At 41.2% G+C, this 18,455-nt stretch overlaps 2 protein-coding genes across 3 annotated transcripts; one reads left to right on the forward strand and one right to left on the reverse strand.

The window, feature by feature from the left end:
• Positions 1–998: 998 nt before the first annotated feature.
• On the reverse strand, positions 999–3,180 carry LOC140948783 (shaker-related potassium channel tsha2-like). Of its 2 annotated transcripts, XM_073398047.1 has the most exons (3): positions 2,108–3,180; positions 1,878–2,002; positions 999–1,229 (listed from the first exon to the last, which is right to left on the reverse strand). In XM_073398047.1, the coding sequence occupies exons 1-3, from the start codon at positions 3,076–3,078 to the stop codon at positions 1,003–1,005; spliced, it is 1,323 nt and encodes a 440-aa protein (XP_073254148.1). In that variant the 5' UTR covers positions 3,079–3,180; the 3' UTR covers positions 999–1,002. The 2 variants fall into 2 exon arrangements, with proteins under 2 accessions (XP_073254148.1, XP_073254147.1); XM_073398046.1 differs by having other exon boundaries at positions 1,878–3,180.
• A 4,013-nt stretch (positions 3,181–7,193) lies between these two features.
• Positions 7,194–17,529, forward strand: LOC140947861 (neuronal acetylcholine receptor subunit alpha-6-like). Its single transcript, XM_073397071.1, has 8 exons — positions 7,194–7,317; positions 8,378–8,422; positions 9,344–9,450; positions 10,505–10,968; positions 12,738–12,961; positions 13,510–13,615; positions 14,712–15,335; positions 16,159–17,529. The coding sequence occupies exons 1-8, from the start codon at positions 7,195–7,197 to the stop codon at positions 16,362–16,364; spliced, it is 1,899 nt and encodes a 632-aa protein (XP_073253172.1). The 5' UTR covers position 7,194; the 3' UTR covers positions 16,365–17,529.
• Positions 17,530–18,455: the final 926 nt, after the last annotated feature.

Genomic DNA, 18,455 nt, shown 5'->3' on the forward strand with positions numbered 1-18,455 from the left:
CTGTTTAGGCTAACTCCTAAAAATGTAGGTTCTTAGTTGCGGGTTTTTACTGTATCATAGAATTTTATCTATGATAGAGATATTTAAGCTTCTTCGCCAATTCCCTTCCCAACACAAGTTGAAGGCGCCAACGTTGTTAAGTGGAAATTCCTCGGAGAACTGCCACCGTCTTGCTCATTCTGCAATCATATAAACAAAGGTGCTTGACATTTCTATCTGCCTGAAAGCCAAACAAGTGATTTCTAGAGTTTATTCCATTTCTTCTCATTCCGCAGTCCGGTCAATCGAACTAACACCCATAACAAGGATCGAGTTCTTAAAAAAACGATCAACTTTTATTATTGTAAGTATTGTTTAACGGCGGTACATAAATATTATTTGATATTTACCGCACTACAGTTGAACGCGGAAGACGATTTGACTGATGGTCGTTTGAGAGTCCCCATGAGCAAATTTTCCCTGCACGTATCCTTAACGCTTAAGCCAATACAATCCTGCTTTGCCCCTGTCGTGAAAGACTAGTTGTGTTAGTTGAAAAATTGGCCATATAATATATATTTTTTGAATCTGGCTGTACTTCTTTGCAGTACTTGCTGATATACACGTTTGTGTTATTGACCAAGCGTGAGGTCACGATATGGCTGAATATTGGTGAACATCGTTTTCAGATGTTCTTGCAGACCTTGACTTCGTCTTGGTCCATAAAAACGCAAAAAAAGGAATCCAACATTCAGCCATCTCGACTTAACAGGCTTGGCAGAATGATTAATAACGTAGCCAAAAAATGTCATTTTTTTTCAGGACGTATTACCGGCAGTTCTTGAACATATCTTTTTTTCGCTGAGGCGCCGTTTGAACGTTTAGATCAGAAACTACCCATCTACCCCTCCCTTAAACCAACATTTTGCCTCAAGTGAGAAGTTTGTGTTATAAGCACAGGGTTAAGGGAGGCGTAAGTGAGCAGTTTTCTCCAATATACGATTGTGGACTTTTATTTACGTTTTACATAGTATATCGTCGTCGTATTTTTCGTTTGAGATACTTGTCGTTGATCTCATATTGCGTATAAACTGTTGTAATCGGCGGGTGGCTCTTATTATTCTTTGCTGCCGTGGAACATTCCTTTTCCAGTTCTTGAAACCGATTAAACTTGTTGAAAATGATTGGCAGAAAAGGTGTAATTAGCAAGACCCCTGAGACCGAACACATGCCTCCTGTAATCTTGCCTCCTGAAAAACAACAACAAGAAAACAACAACTAACTAAAGGCTTTGTCTACACTGTAACGGAAGCTCATGCGCCGGCGCGAAAGCCACATCGGATAGGGGGCAAGTACTTCATGGCTGAATGCCATATACACGACAAGCCCACAATGCCTTGTTCACAGATAAGAACGGTGATTTCGGAACGATCTTGACAGTAGATCGTCACTTATCAGATAGTTTTCCATGCGGCTGTGCCCAAGTACCCTAAGCACCCTTCTGCTCGAAGGCGATAAACCCTCATTCGGATTGAGAGGTGGCGGGTGGAGGAGCGGAGAGGGCTGAGAACCGGACAAGGAATGTCATGGGTTTGCGCTTTTTCCGTCGTAGCCTCCATAAGGAGAGGTTGGGGCTGACCGGAAAGAAAGACCAGCCCTGGGAATTGGAATAGTTCCAAGGCCAGCTCCCTCTCAGGATGTTCTCAAACAGGAAATAGCTAGCTAGACGATCAAAGGACGATTTAGGTGAAATCGAGGGAAAATTACCATAGCGGGTAAATGCTGACTAGTATAAGGCTAGGCCAATGATATTACTAACAAGGGCGGCGGACTTCGAACAATTTAGGGGGCAGTTACACTTACAAACGAGCTCGAAAGTTGCGTTTTTGACTACTTACCGAGTGTTGTTGGCACTAGATCACCGTAACCGAGGGTTGTTATAGTGATTAAAGCCCACCAGCAGGCTGTAGGAATACTGTTAAAACTGGTGTCCGCGTCCCACTGCTCGCAGTAATAAGTTGTACTACCAAATAAAACAGTGCCAATTAAGATTAAAAAGCCCATTGTCCATAAATCTTTAACACTCGCCTTGACAGTTAATCCAAGCACTTTCATTACTGAAACGTACCGAGAGATTTTTAAAACACTAAAAACCCTTGAAAGTCGTAGGATCCGCATGATGTACAGCTGGGCAGCAGACATACGCATGTCAATAATCAAAGAGATGTAAAACGGAACGATAGCTATCAGATCGATGAGGTTTAGAGCTTGGAGAAAAAATTTCATTTTTTCTGGTGATACAAAGAATCTCGTAAGAAGTTCCAAAGTAAACCATGCAATGCAAAATGACTCCATGGCTGATATGATCTGCGGTAACTGTTCGTAGTTTGGATTTGTGGCAGAGGTACTCGCATTGCTAGAATTTTTGGTTGGCGTCGGTGAGTTGAATGTCGAAGATTCTGATCTTCGCGCGTCTGGTAGAGTGTCAATGAAAAGAATGATGGCTGAAAATATGATAACAAGTAAAGAAAACAAGTTTATCAGACGGGCGAGGACACTCGAGTCAGGATTTTCGCTGATTTTCCAAACTTCTCTTTGACACCTTCTTTTGGGGGCGATTTGTCTCTTTTTCAACGCGCTCGGAGTGATTAAGCTTTTTTTGTCATTATCACTTACGTATTCGTATAGTCCAAAAAAGTAGAACTCATCCATTAAAAGCTGTTCCGGGAAGCTTTCATCCGGAACCACGAGGGTTCCCCGAGAAACATAAAAATTGAAAATACTTTCGAAAGCTGTTCGGTTCCGGTCAAAAAAGTATTCGTCCCGTATGCAGTCGTAAAAATATTTCCGTTTGTGTTTATGACCCAGAAGACTCTGTGGATATTTGGCTAGTAATCTGGTGGTGAAAAAGAACTTTTTCCCGCTGACGTTTGCTGTAATTCCGTTTGTACGATCGCTTCGCCGTCGGCTGCGACCAGATTGAACATACGGTGTTCTAGTTCTTGAATAGTCTCCGTAGCGGTAGTACAAGCAGTTAGGGTCAGTAAGACGCCTTTGTCTTCTCTCTGGCCTCAATCGTTGTCCGTGCAACTGAAGCATGTCTTTTCCTCAGGGAAAGCAACCTAGAAAAGAACATCCTTTAGGAAGGGTTAAAGAGATTCTGCTCCCCACAAGTTGCATCTTAAACTTAGCTTTCTCGATTATTCCTCCTCGGCAATTGATAATTAGTCACACGCCATCGCCTGTAGTCCTTTTTTTAAATATAAATATAGCCTAATTTTATTATGTTGTAAGTACATATCAACGATCAAGTTGTTTTACTGATTCATAGATAACGATAAAAACCGCTTTCGCTTCCGTTCGGCGTTTCATTTCGTCCGTCTTTTTAGAAACACAGCAAAAGAAAGGACAATATACATGAATAAGTCGTATTTCCGAAAACATATTCACGAGTTATGTTTCGCTGTGTGTGTGTTTTTAGCACTGCCACACTTATGTTGCTATTATTTTCATTATATAATTTATTGTTATTCTAATTATTATTAGCATCCAAAACAAAGCATGTTGAAAACATGGGTTTGCTAAAAAGACATCGAATGCCATGTCTTAGCAGAGAGTTGCATTAAAATAAGTTAAGATAATTGCTCTCAAGTTAAGGAAAGTAAATCTTACAAGAATTTTCGCGAGATTAAGACCAGAAGTTTCACTTTAAGGCTGAATGGGAACTTGTTTTCAATTCAACAAACCCAAAGTGAACTTTGATATAAAAGGTTATCAATCATCCGCTTGCAGTGAAGGGAACGACTTTTATCGCAGTCCTAAATCTGTCGCCAGGTAAAACACAAATCTGACGAAAATAAGTCTTTTTATTTTTCTCTTGGTGACATATTTCGCTTAGTTAATGTGATCAGCTGCGAATTAACCAACTATTCGAGAAATCTACTGAGTTTCAAAAGTAGCATCAGACGGGCAAAAGATAGATAAACTATTATTTAATAAAAGCTAGATGTCTTGGGGCGATAAAGATGCGGTAATTAACCTCACAGTGGTTTGACTGAATACTTCCTTAATCTATCAACTCAAATGACGAACATTTATTACTTTTCTAAACAAAGAAAAAGGAAAAGCGCTTTCCTCACCGTTGTGTTTTGAAACCCTTGGCTATATATATATGACACTAAGTTAGTGGCTCAGTTAAAAAACTGCGGAGACTCTGGGAAGTCTGAGTTTGCGGTCATTCCTGCTTGCCTTGTAATGTTCAATGAGAACGAGAAGTACTTTTCAACGGTACGATGTAATGTTCACTCTAGCTGTTTCTTTACATCAACCAAAGAATATAAAGTTCTACAGATCGATAGTCTCTTTTCATCAGGGAAACCGCGTTTCATGATCATGATGGCCAGAGTTTGTACTGACACATCATGGATTTCATTTTGTAACTGTTTTAAGTTCTATCTGTTTGGTGTCCAGCATTTCAGGTTGCGTCTCGCTATACGAGGTCGGACTTCAGAGTAAGGCTAGTATTTAACTAACAGCTGCGAACAACATATAGGGCCCAAGTGCCGGATTTGCCTTATTTAAAGGCGAGGATTCGGGATTTTAAAGCCATAGAAGCGAGGTCCGGGATTGAACGTATGCACAGGATGCTGTATACCTAATCGGGATTACGGGATTGAGCGAAAATTTGGGCAGGGATTATGGGATTAAAAAACTCTCAGCCCTCTCGGATGTGCCTTGATGAAATCACTCAGTGACATCGTCCGACGACGCGCGTACGTTTTTCTGTAACCTTTGTTTTTAACACTGAAACGAAAATTGCAGAGTACGTTTCAAGAACAGTTACATATCTGCACTGGGTACCAGAATTTTCTTGCGGCTGCTGGTTGCTTCAAGGCTAGCCAGAGGTCAACACCGTCTTTGGCTAAACAAAGAAGAAGCGAGCGGTCATAGAAATGGAACTCATGATATTTCCTAACTACCCCGATTGGGAATAACTCCGCTTTGGGACTTGAGCTGGAAGTCCCTTTTTATATACGTCAATAAATTATTCATCTCATAATTAATTTTGTATAATTCAGACTCCTCCAAGATGTTTTTATAAGAAATTGCTCACAAATTATTTATTCGGGTTTTGTTCTTGTCCGGAAAAGTTAAAAGGATCTAAAACGGCCTGAGACGAAATTCTAAACAACGATAAAAAGAGCTACATTCTCAAGCATTTTTTCTAGTCTAAATATTCTGAATCTGTCTAGAGCAAATTGAACTACGGGAAAACATAACCCACGTTCTGATTGGTTCCTTGAACATATGGATTATAAGGCGTTCTCTTACTGGTTCGCTATTTTAGACTGACTCGGCTTACCATCATTGCAATGATATCTTTTAGCTCGAGATCAAAGTTTGATATTCTTGAAATTGTTCTAAGTATCTAAAATCTGCAATTTTTATTATGTTTATTTGTTGGTTTGCAGTAGATAAACAATTTAGACATGACTGAAAATAGTCATATCTAACCGATGCTAATTTTTGCTCTTGCTTAGGATTGATAACGTTTTCTTTCCTAAAAATTGCCTCAATATACCACCTGTTAAGACGTCACAAATTAAAGTAAATACAAACAGTTCTTTTAAGAAACTAAAAGGCTTTTAGTGGACCTTCCGTGAGGTTAACAACATTTTAGCCACTGAGTGAAGCATTCAACATGCACATAAATCTATTTTGTCTCGGTGGTATTATTTTTGCAGTATTGCTGGCAGTATCTGGAGATCAAGGTCAGTGTTTTAAAGTATCGGTGAGCCGGGGTTAGGCATGAAATATCTGGAGCCCATACAGACCTAACTTTCCCAGGTGCTACTGATTCATACTCGCTTTTTCCGCGTCAACAAGGTTCGAGCAAACATCAAGAGATGATTCTTGATGTCCTATTATCATCTTTTGCCTGCGCGTATCTTATTATTCCTGAATCGACCAGTTTAAAAGCAATCATACTTTCAGGAAGTGAAAATGTCGAACTCCTTGTTAAAAATACCCGAAGCAAACGGTACCATATGAAATATTGCCTTAAGTGATGATAATTCAAAGTTGCTTTGTTTCTTTGAAACACAGCGTGTGGAGCTCGAAAATTAGAACCGAATTCGGTCTTTAGCACAAGAAACAGAATGAAACCGCAGGAACCGCTGTTCAACAATGATTGTTAACATGATCATTCGAATTGCTATATGGTTTTCACACACCTACACAGATATGAAAACCATCGAGTACACTGAGAGCAATAAAAATAAAACCACCATGAGAGTAACAGTAGCCCTGAGCACTGAGCAACCTCTCACCAGAATTAATATTAAACTCATCCTGATCTCACACACTTACTGAACTTTAGAGTCGTGTAATCTAGAATTAGGGACTAAAAAGAAAGTTCCTAACTGCATGAGTGGAATTAAATTCTGGTGCATTTTTAGAGGTATTTCCTTCGTTCACGATAGATTAAAAGAATCTTTTTTTCTTTCTCGCCCCGCTAAAAACACCTGCCGGAGTTGTTGTATCCTGTTTTTTAGCAGGCCGTTCCTTCGAAGAAGAAAAATCTATAGTTTGTTAGAATACTTGGTTAAGAATGCCAGCGTTCAAGTTACAGACGAACACATTGTGTCCTTGCACATATCTTGGTTTTGTGCGACCGCCCAGTAAAGATACAGGTGACGTTAATTTTTGCAGCTTAAAAGCTGTAACGCTGGTATATAACTTAAAGATAACATGAGCAAATGAAGTTATGTTATGGTTGAATAATAAGCTACGATGGGGAAAAAAAGTGGGAAAGGTTTATTTTACGGAATAGTATCATACTGCGACCCTAACTTACAGCAAAAGAAAGGGCGGAAAACCAAGACGGTCAGGTAATTACGGGAAGGTGCGAGGGTCGGGAGGGTGGGGCCAAAATACGACCTTCAAGGGTGTCTTGGGTCATGTGAACGATGATAAAAGAACAATGACAATAGTGACTTGAATTTTCTAAGGGTCACCTTATGGTGCATAATTATCATCAAGCTTGCTGCACTGAAATTTCTCGTGATGTGATAAGAGGTTCAGTTTATAAGTGTGCATGAATCGGCACAGTAAATAGTCTATAAGGTCATTCGATGACCAAATGTTTTGTCAAAACGGAAGCAAAATGCTCAGTGGCAGGTGGTTTAAGGGATAATTTTCTATCGTTCTCTAGAAATGAACGGATCTGACGAATGGAAACTGATGCAAAAGCTTTTCTCAAGCTACAACAAGGATCTGCGGCCTTCAACACCAGTAAAGATTTCTCTTGACATAGCCTTTGTTAATCTTGTTAGTGTGGTGAGTGAATATTATCCACAATTCAACATAATCCTTCAGATCCAACAATCAAATATATTGATCACTCCATTCCCGCTCACTCAGAATAAACACCTTCGAGAAATGTCTGTGTTATATTTTTTTAAAGAAGAAATTTGGGCTTTGAAGATTTGTGCGAGCCGCATGCTAAACCATGCTAAGTCGCCTTATTTCATGTTTCCATGAACTACATTTTTGTTTCCTTTTTTCAATGAAAGAATTCGCGGTTATTTTTCATAAACAATATGATGATACAGTGCTCAGTGCGACTTCCGCAGTGAACAAACACCACTGTTGACTCGCCGTCAAGTGGAATTTCGAAAGACTTGTGGTGAGTGAAGGAGTGAAGCACGAAAGATCAGGGCAAAACGCGTAAATGTAAAAGAATGCAGGGACCATCAGCGACTTTAGGAAAGTGTGTCAGAAGAGGATGAGTGCATCATATCTCTTGCTACCTGAATTCGAGATCCTTACTGTAAGTTACGATCCTCGTTTTTTTCAAGCAGGACTGGGGAGACGACCATCCACCTCTTCCCCTCTCCCCCTGCTATGAGTTTGCACGCAGGTTATTAGATGGCGCTTAAAGATACAGCATAGACCTAAAACTAGCTTAGTAATAGAGCGGTTTTCATTTGAGTGTCGAAAAGTAATTGGTTTTGCACTTTCTACACGATGCGATTGGCTTAAAAGATTCGCGCCACCTTTTCATCCAATCAGAAGTAAAACCAAAGCCAATTGTGACGCGCTCGCATGCATTTTCCCGCGCTTTGCGTCAGCCACATGAAATTACTTCGAGTTTTGATTGGTTCAGTGTATTGTCTGTGTCCTATGTGATTGGCCAGAGTAATTACTTTGGTTTTGGTTTTACGACACTCAAACGAAAACCACTCTATTTGTGATATCTTTGAGGTTAATCGGATGTTCCCGATATGAAACTTTAAAATTTAGCGGGCCTTAGAATACGGCCTTTAGAACTGTTCAATCACAACTTGCATATATACTAACTGAGAGGTAATATAAATGTTGTATTGTTTGAATGCAGGATCCAAAGAAGGAAAAAATCGGCTTAAACATCTGGTTTCGAATGGTAAGTAAGGTAAAGTAAGGTATTGAGTTTTAATAAATGATCATAGAAGTTCAAATAAATGGTCAAAACGTCAGTGGTGTGTACTCCTCAAAGGATCTTAGCTGGGCAGTGCGCGCACATTACTGTGATTGTCATCAAAGGATGTGTGCCTTGAGGCAGAGCTGAGGAGATGTGAATTGCTTTTGTTGATGTACAGTGTAGTAGCTATCCCTCACTCCCCCACGGCTAGAGCTGCTAAGGGCTTGCTCTCATCGGATCATTTTCGCTCTAGGGGAAAGAAGAAAAGTAGTTTTTTTAAATAATTTATTTATTACACATCATTTAACATAACATTACAATAAACTTTACAACTAGGAGTAATCGGAGCTTAGGAGAGTGGGCTCGATATGTTTGCTAGACGTACAGGTAGCAGTTGAGGGGAAAGGTGGATGGTTTTTGCGATAGATTACTATGATTATACAGGGCGGCAAATAAATAGGAGGCAAAACAATAAAAAACAAACAAACAAACAAACAGACAAGCAGAAAAAGCAAAATACGAAAGTTCAACAGATTAACAACAACTAGAAGAACAAATAGCATTTTCGCGCTAGTGGAACGAATACAAAATAAGAAATAAACTGGAAAATAGTTTGCTCTTTCTTTTAAAACTAAAACTAACTTAGACTGCTTGCCGTCCACCTTTTCACTTAAAATCGTTCAAGTTTTCACCGTGTAATCCTAGCGTGCACGTTCGTAAAACAATCAAAAAGGGAGAAATACTTACGTCCCTGTTTCTTGCGGCTCGCGGATTTGCAGCTGGCCCGCGCGCTCGCCGCTCGTGTGTTTTTGCTACCAGGGCTCCCCCTGTAACGTTGGAAAGAAAAATAAGAGATTGCTCACAGTCCAAGACTAAATAGCGTCATGATTACTTTGCAATAAGGTCTGGATAGACGACAGACTGCAATGGAACTTGTCCCAGTACAGCGTAACGTCATTGACGGTGAAGTTTAAGAATATATGGACTCCAGATATGGTACTTTATTCCTCGTAAGTGCATTTAATTTGTAGCCTTTCAAATGTTTTACTGGCCTGTACAGGCGTTCAGATAATGTGAATGACGTAAAGAGAAGTACTCAGGAAAAACGTAAACAGCAAGGAGGTCTAAACGCCCGGAACCGAGGCTAATGTTTTACCTTCTTAACAATTAAGAGGTGGGACGTAAACCAGAACAGGAGTTTTCAAGAGGTACCCATACTGAGTTTTTCTGATCAACACTGCCCTTTCGCCCAAGTCTTTCTCAAGGGGGTGACTTGGTTGAATTTTTTATAAATGTGGTGAGTAAATCTTCTCCCTTGGTCTTAGGACCATGTACTTCAGGTAGTAGTTGAGACTTAACAGTCAGGGGTAAATACAGGTGGAAACACCCTCCGTTGTTTGAAGAAAATTGAAGGTACATTCGGCAGTTCCAGCGTTTTCTCAGCTATCCTTAGCTTTTTTTAATTATGTTTTTGTTTTTAATTGTCTTTCACATTTTCCAGGTACGCCGGTACGTATTGGCGCACAGGTAGCCACGCCCCTGCCTAAACACATTTCAGGCCATTTTCAATGTTTGAGTGGCTGCGAGCTGCGAAACAACAAACTAATTAATGGTGCCAGGGCTCCTGGTGGTGCGGATCTCTTATAAATCTGAATCAGTTTTAGGTTGAAATAAAAGTCAAGTCGACGACAAACTGATTCCAAATGTAAAGGGTTTTCTTGCAAACCGCCGAAATATCGGACAAATACACCATACTGTACCGTACCATATCATACCACCCCACACTGTACAAAATCATTTTATACAGCATTATACGTTGTGTCATTGGTACGATACTCACAGCTTTAAAAGGCTTTGGCAATCCATCTGTTCAAGCAGAACCTATTAACTAGTAAGATGTAAATGAAAAAACTTTGAAACTGCCTTTGAACAATGAGTTTTAGTGTCACTTTTCCTCAATGTTCATTATATAAAACAAATAGATTGCAGTCGCAAACGGCTCTTTTGCCACTTCTTTGTTTTTACCACGTCTTGATAACACAGGGTACAATTTTTTTTCCTTAGAGTGGGTACCTTAAGAGACTTTGGAGTTTCTTCTCCAGATGATTTAGAGTTGGGCGTCGTTGTTAACAACAATGGGAGTATCTTCTTCTCTCAACCCGTTCGTATCGACAGCGCATGCGCAATGAATATCGCTGACTTTCCTTTCGATGACCAGGAATGCAAAATAACCTTTGGCTCGTGGGCTATGGACAATACTTTGATGCAACTTAATCTGACCAAGGGCGACGGCATCGACTTGTCACCATTAACCAAGAACAACATGTGGGATGTTCTTCACATCTATGGAGAGGTTTTAGATCAGAGTTATTCTTGGCGAGATAATCCTTTTTCCACTGCAGTCTACAGCATCAAAGTGCGGCGGAAATCGCTGTTCTATGTTGTGAACTATATTTTGCCGCCGGTCGCCATCACTTTACTGTCCTTGCTTCTTTTTCTTATTCCTCCAGAAGTAGGAAAGCGAATGGGTAGGTTGGCCTACAGTAGGGAGCTTAAGCAACAATGACGGCGACAGGCTACGAAAACGTCACGTATTTAGTGACTTCGCGTCGTCTCAAATCTTATCGCGCTTATTCCATCTTGTTTAATTCATCAAATGTTGGCAAATTTTTTTGTGGTTGAATTCTCAAAGACTGTATCAAAGCGCAAGAAAAGAAAAAGAAAGTTCTTCTCTTGTGTTCACATCCTCGACAAAACGTGAAATTAGGCACTTTAAAGTTGTAGTCGTGCAGCGACGGCAAAGAAATTTACAAAAAAAAAGGATGATTCACGCGCAAAGTTGTTTTGCCAATCTAAACCTATTGCTTTTTCCCCGGCCTTGTTGCCGTCGCCGTCGTCGTTGCTTGAGCTCCCTAATCTTGGCCGTCAAGTACCTGTTATTGTAGTATGGTGGGTAGATTTTATAAAAGTCCTTTATTTTTTTCCTGCATAGTTATGCCATTTTTAAGGACTTTTTATATCTGTTTGGCGCGAAATTCACAAGTCGAAAATTCCACTGGTGGAATCATAACAAGTAACCAATAGAGCGATTCAGACCCTGTTTACATGGAGTGGGGGACCCCGGTCTAGTGGGGTAGGTTTCTTTTGTTTTGTTTCCCCCAGAGCGTGAAAACAAAAGAAACCAACCCCACCAGACCGGGGTCCCCCACTCTATGTAAACAGGCCCTCACTCACGTGGCCAGCATCTTTGCAAATATATGGGAACAAAAGAATTTTTTTACATAAGAAAAGAGTCCAACTCGCACAGGATTTGTTTGGAACACAAACATGGCCGCCGTTTCATTGTTTTGGCACACTAATATGGCCGCCGTGACGTCATGTGAATACGCTTTATGGGAGAGTAAGTGATATTTCGGCATATGTCAAACATTTTTCCCCCGCTTGAAGTTACGCTATGATTCAAATCCATTTAGGCGAAACAAGTCGTCCGCGCGACTTCGTCGCTCGCTTCGCTCGCGTTTAAAAACTTACAAGGGTTCGACTAGTAGCAAGTTTGATTACATAAGCATGCAATCACGGAAAATTATCAGATATCATACGGTCGAATCACAGGCATCCCAAACTCACTTTGTAAGCACTTAGCCATCTAGGCATCTAGTATAAAATGCGCAGCGTCTCAACGATTTATAGAGTTTCCTTGGGGAAGTTGAGCCTTATCCCAGCATGTTGTGGAGAAAAGAAATATCTATTAAAATGCAGAGAAGATCATCACAGTTAAAGACGCACCTTATGCAGTTGCGGAAAGAGAGCCTGAAAAGATTCAAGGCCTGTTTACATGGAGGTGGGGGACCCCAGGTAGGTGAGGTAACCCGCTTAGGTGGCTTAACCCACTTGTCCATATAATCTCTCATTTTAATTTGATAATGTTTACATGATAGGTGGGTGAACTTACCTGGGGTCCCCCAACTCCATGTGAACGGGCCCTCAGGCTTGCCTGGATTCGAACCCTGATAATATCTGCGATACCGGTGCAGCACTCTAACAAATTGAGCTAGGAAGCCAGCTGGGACCTGGTCATTCAATTAGTTGGTAATATGCCCGCGAAAGATGACGATGAAATGATGAAAATATAAATTTCATATATTTGAACTTCGTAATTAAGAAATATTATGAACTTACTTTTAGTACACTGTGGTGGGAGAATGAGTTTATTTGGCCGAAAGACGCAATCCCTCTTACTAGCAAAAGGTGCTAATACGCTGTGGTGTTTACTTTTCGTTTTGGTTTTTTTCCCCAGAGGCTGGCATTAACTTACTTCTCTGCCTTTCTGTTTATTTGCTGCTCGTGAATTCTAAAATGCCAAGCACCTCAACAGCGTTTCCCCTTTTGACAAAGTTCTACGCCTGCGCGATAATCATTCTTGTACTGGCCATGTGCTGCACTTGTCTGGTGTACGCACTGTACTTTATGAACTCATCAGGACTGGAAATACATGACGCGGCCATAGCAATAAGGCTTAAGGTAAGCACAGGGAGACCACACAAAGGTGTGTAGCCGTTCGTATGTTTAAATTTAGAGAGATTGTATGGGAATTTCGTAAAATGTTGCTCATAGGTTCCTCTAAGCCCTCACAGTTATAGGCCCATAAACAAAAAATATAGGCGATGATAAGCCTCCCGGATTTTAGCTCCCTTCTTTCTTTTTCTTTCTTGAATTCGACTTATTATGACGTTTCCAAGCTTAATCAAACACAAAATGCATAACGTATTTTGTTCAGCGCTGCCTCAGCTTGTTTCGAAGCGCATTTTCTATTCCATCTATAAGCCTCCTCGGATGTAGCTTCCTACGTTCATAAGACGTCTTAAAACCCCAGGGCTTATAAACAGCTGTTTACAGTACCGCTGGGCAGGATATACGTCCACCCTGGTAAACAGATCATCATCCGTAAGGATCAGAGGTTACCTTCATCAACTCTCATAGCGGAAAATACACGTGAATTAAAGTGAGCAAGTTTCCTTAAAGTAGCAAAGATCAACTACTTAAAATATCTTTTGATTTTGTATTTGCAGAATTTTATTCTTCGCTGGTTAAAGCCACTGCTCTGTTGTACTCCTTGTAGACGGTCAAGCCTGAATCTACGAAAAACTCCATCAAAAGTTAATCCCACAGAAACAGGTGCATACTATCATTAGTGAATCATAAATAACTAGTCTACTTTCAGCAGCAGCCAATGTTGCTTTGTAGGAATACATTCTAATCTCCTTTAATTTCGGTCTATTCATTAATGACCCTGGCTATTAAGGGTAGCTTCCCAAGGAAGCTTTTATTTTCCCGAAGGACAAAAATTGAAATTTGAAAAGTAACATGAGATACGTGGCTTGCATGCGTCACTTGCACAGTCATGATTTGCAATTTCTAATTATTAAGTCTGTTAGACTGTGTGGAAGACTTTGAATCTGATAAAATGACTACTACGCAGGGAAGTTGGTTTTGTATGCCACCAACATGAGAGAACCAGGCAAAACAGAATCGCAGCCGTGTAAAGCATTTTTCTAGCCCCAGTCGTGGGCGCTTTCTTTCTTTTCTCTGTCCAGTCCCATGTGGCATAAAATGGCCTCTGTGGGAGAGACAGCGTCCAAGGCACAAGGACGTGGTATCTTAGGGCGCTTTTCATTTGTCAGAACTGACCGGCCAGATCATTCCCGTTGTAATGAGAATTTCACTTTTAATCAAAACTATCCAGCCAGTTTAGTCAAATCCTAAATAGTATGCATGAAGGACATGGTTTTTCAGCAAAAACTCTTAGTAAAAGCTAATTGCATGGTTAAAATGACTGGTCCGGTCATAGGCTATTTCTGACCTTTGGAAAGCAGCCATAGATTAGGGCTCATCAGCATTTCGTATTCAGAGGTAGTTGGCTGCTGATCAGGCTCGTACAAAGCACTAATTTAAGCGCCAGCCAAACAACACATGTGGAAGCTGTGATCTGGGAACCGCACGACAGTTCTCCCACGGCGTTCGCGGGGAAGGCGAATCAGGACTTCTGCCGATCTGTGTGTCAAGTGCAGTGTGTTGGTCTGGAACGCTCGTATAAAAGTATCATAAGCCTGTCATAGGAATACGAGTTGCTCCCGGTCCAAAAGGTAATCCTGCTATTAAGATAGTTATGGGAATGGTTACGGGATGGGAACAGACCAGTGCGGTCTCTTCCTGGTCAGGTAAAGCTTACGAAATTATAATTTAAGGGTCCATTATGTGCTCTTTCTCAAAGGCTTCCATCTAAATGAAATTGAAGATCAGGAACAAGAAAAAATAACCGAAACGAAACAAGAAGAAGACAAACGAGATGCCACTTCAGGTAGAGATCCAGCTGTGACTATAACCAGTAATTCCTCGAGTAATATCCTCCCTCAGACATCTGGAGCAAGCGCTAAAGACCTGGAAGGGAAACTCACATTGGCTGAAAAGAGGTCGGTTCTAGAATATGGCAGTAGCATATCCAGCATTGACATGAATGACGAGGACAATAACATTTTGACCACTGTCTATTTTTCTCTCCCGGATGAGCATGAAAATAACGCTAATGTGAATGGAGACGAAGAACCCAGAAAAGTGGCTTTTACTACTCAGAAAGAGGGAAAGATAAATTTAAAGCGACGATTGAATTCTAGAAAATGCAGCAACACAGAGCATGCGCAGGACCAGACGGATGAAACCTTGGTGTGTTCTGCCGGATCGTCATGGTTTTCTTACTCGCCTTGCGAGGACTTGCAAGAAACTGGGTTCGGACAAAGTGCTAACACAATGCGCAACGACGTTTCAGGTTGCTTAGTTGAGGAAATAAAACCGTCCAAGGGGCTGGTCGTTGCCTCGAATGAAAAGGAATCAAATACAGGTATTAAATGTTTTTGCTCCGACCCTGTGAGTCTGTGAGTCCTTCCATCGATCAATCGACCCATCCATCCACCGAACCAGCCAGCCAACGATCCATCCATCCATCCATCCACCCATCCACCCACTTACCCAACTATCCAATTATCCATCCATCCATCCATCCATCCATCCACCCAACTATCCATCCATTCATTTCCATCCATCCATTTATCGCCCCATCAATCTATCTATGGATCGATCCATCCATCGATACATTTAGCCATCCATCCATCCACCCACCCATCTTGCCAACTAGCCATCCATCCATTCATCCACCCAACCATCCATCCATCCATCTATTCGTCCACCCACCCATCCATCCATCCATCCATCCATCCAATTATCGGTGCATCAATCTATCCATGGATCTATTCGTCTACCCATCCATCCATCCATCCATCCATCCATCCATCCATCCATCCATCCGTCCGTTCATTTATTCATTCATCCTTCCATCCATCCATCCATCCATCCATCCATCAATCCATAAACCCACCCACCCACGCAACCAACCATCCACCCATCCATCCATCCATCCATCCATCCATCCATCCATCCATCCATCCATCCATCCATCCATCCATCCATCCATTCATCCAGGTAGCAAGCCATCCAGCCATCTATCCACCAGTTTGCCGTCCTTCTACAAGTCGTTTATTCCTCCATCGTTTATTCCTCCCACCTCCCCTCCCCATCCATTCTTCGTTCGTCCAGTCTTCCATTTATCCGTTCCTTCATTTATTCATTTAAAATCCCTTGTTTTTGTCAATTTCGTTGTTTTGCAGATGGCCGTGCCTTGGGCCTTCTTGACCATCTGGCACTCTCTGTTGAGGCTGAAAAGACCAAGAATGCAAACACTCAGCAGTGGCAAAAGGCTGCCATGGTGTTAGATAGAATGTTTATTATTGTGCTTTTCACCAGTATCACGGTATCATTCATTGCCTCGTTATTACTCGCGCCTCGAGTCAGAGACGTCTTTATTTTTTCTTAAATCGAAGTTATTATATGGCCGCGAGGAGATACGAAATGTCTCTTCTCGTGTTGAAATATTTTATAACACGAAAAGAGAAATTCTTTATCTCCAAGCGGCCATCTAATGTTCTATTTACTAAATCAACACCAATGTAATAACAAACCATTTCACTTTATTTTTTCTTTGCTGCAGAAGGCGCGATTTATTATGTACCGTAACAACATACGGAGATCTTTGCACTTGTGAAGATGTGAGTTAAGGTACCATGTCGTCGCGCAAAAGCCCACTTGGAATTTCATTGGTGTTTATATAATAAAATATTATGATGTAACCAGCTTTAAGTTAGTTTTTCTTTGGCACCAGACAAAACTGTTTAATTTCCCCATTTACTTAAAACTCCATTTAAAGTTTAATTGACATTATTGGATTCCTGGCGAAAAAAAAAATGACTGTACCAAAACAATGTAAATGTGTAAAGTTTGTTCACAAATGATGATGAAAGTATCAAGTCCCACAAAAATATGTATAAGGACAATTTTGTTGAATTTCCTGATAAGAACTTATAAGAACTAATAACGATTTCTGATCAGTAGACTAATCGTTAAGCTGGACTGGCTCCGAGTATCGGGACCGACCTACTATTCAATCTTGTGTTAATATAGCTGTTAGCGCTCTAACACACACATCCGGATATTTTTGAATCCGCAACTTTTTCTTTTAAGACTCAAAAATTTCCGCGTCCACACGTATCAGTATGCAAATCGAATTTGCCCGTCCACACGTATCCGACACTTATCCGGATTCACTCTAGTACCCATGACTCCTCTGGGAATATTGGCAACAGAGCATGCGTCGTAAAGACAGGTAAGAGAGGGAACCTGGGAACAAGGTTGCCATCTTGAATGCAATGTTCACGGTAAAGAACTGGGCTCGATCTTGTTAAGTCACCGGATAAAAAAATATCCGGATTCAGCGTCCACACGATTCCTGATTCATAGCGTATTCAAAAATTTCCAACTTGGAGAGCGGATTCAGAAAGTTGCGGATTCGTCCGGCTGCCGGATTCATGGGTACGAGTGGACGGAAGCCGTATCCAGAGAAAAAAAGTTGTGGATTCAAAAATATCCGGATACGTATGGACGAGGCCTAGAAAATAAAGTATCTTTACGTCTTCATTTCACAAGGCTGTGTACCATTACTATTTTTGGTAATTAGGGGAAGTGTTTGTAAGTAGAGGGTCTCAATGGGGTTAACCGATAGGCGTAAAACGGCCAAAAATTTAGTCGATAGCCGTAAAAATTGAAAAATTTTGACCGTTAGCCGTAAATAGGGTAAAATAGAGTTAACCGTGAAAGAAATTGTTCCCTAGATTTGCTACTTTTAAGGAAGGTACTAAACACACTTATCGTTGCGTTTTTTATTTCGCGGCTAGTGTGGCTCCGTACGCACGTTAGGTAAAGCGCCTTTTAGGTGAAGACCAAGAGCCATTTCCATTTCCGCCGCTCTCTCGGGGAACTAATTTTTTTTTTTCCATAGCGAAAGTGTGGCTTCTTGCTGGGGATTAATATCTGTGATTTTCAGGAGGTCGTGCCCTCGAAACACTAGTGAAACAACACGAAGAGATCTCACTGTTTGTAAAACAAGTTGCCGATAAACAACATTCCCCTGTCTTTCTCTGACGCTACGGTAGACATTGCCATGCCTAGTCCCTGTACGGCATCTTCCCACGCAATTTCGGTCAAGGCATTCGGTGGCGAACTCGCTCGGAGCACGTGACCCGAAACGCATTAGCCACGCGAAATAATGAGGCCCACGGACAAGGCAAAACGGCTGACCGTGGTTCCGTACAGTCCTTCGCTACCATTAAAAACACTGGACACGGGAATTTTGTTATTGCCCGTTTTCACACTAGAGTTAGAAACGGAATGTCCATCTGAGACTAGCCTGTGTACAGTCGCCCCCTTCCCGACAGACACCTCCTCTCCGATTTTTTATCGTAGGGGAAGGGGCGGCTGTACACAGGCTATCTGGAACGGATAATCCCTTCTTCAAACTGTCCGTCGAAGTTGAAGGATAAAGTCAGGCGGATTGTTCATGCAAAATTAAAAC

The sequence above is a fragment of the Porites lutea genome, chromosome 9 (genome assembly GCF_958299795.1).
Source record: "Porites lutea chromosome 9, jaPorLute2.1, whole genome shotgun sequence".
In the NCBI taxonomy this organism is placed as follows: Eukaryota; Metazoa; Cnidaria; class Anthozoa; order Scleractinia; family Poritidae; genus Porites; species Porites lutea.

Excerpts from the sequence above, each read along its gene's own strand:
- LOC140947861 (XM_073397071.1), top strand. The coding sequence starts at position 7,195 with ATGAACGGATCTGACGAATGGAAACTGATGCAAAAGCTTTTCTCAAGC. Across the intron at positions 12,962-13,509 it reads CCATAGCAATAAGGCTTAAG|AATTTTATTCTTCGCTGGTT; the intron begins GTAAGCACAGGG and ends TTGTATTTGCAG. Across the intron at positions 15,336-16,158 it reads TGAAAAGGAATCAAATACAG|ATGGCCGTGCCTTGGGCCTT; the intron begins GTATTAAATGTT and ends GTTGTTTTGCAG.
- LOC140948783 (XM_073398046.1), bottom strand. The coding sequence starts at position 3,078 with ATGCTTCAGTTGCACGGACAACGATTGAGGCCAGAGAGAAGACAAAGG. Across the intron at positions 1,230-1,877 it reads TCTAGTGCCAACAACACTCG|GAGGCAAGATTACAGGAGGC; the intron begins GTAAGTAGTCAA and ends GTTGTTTTTCAG.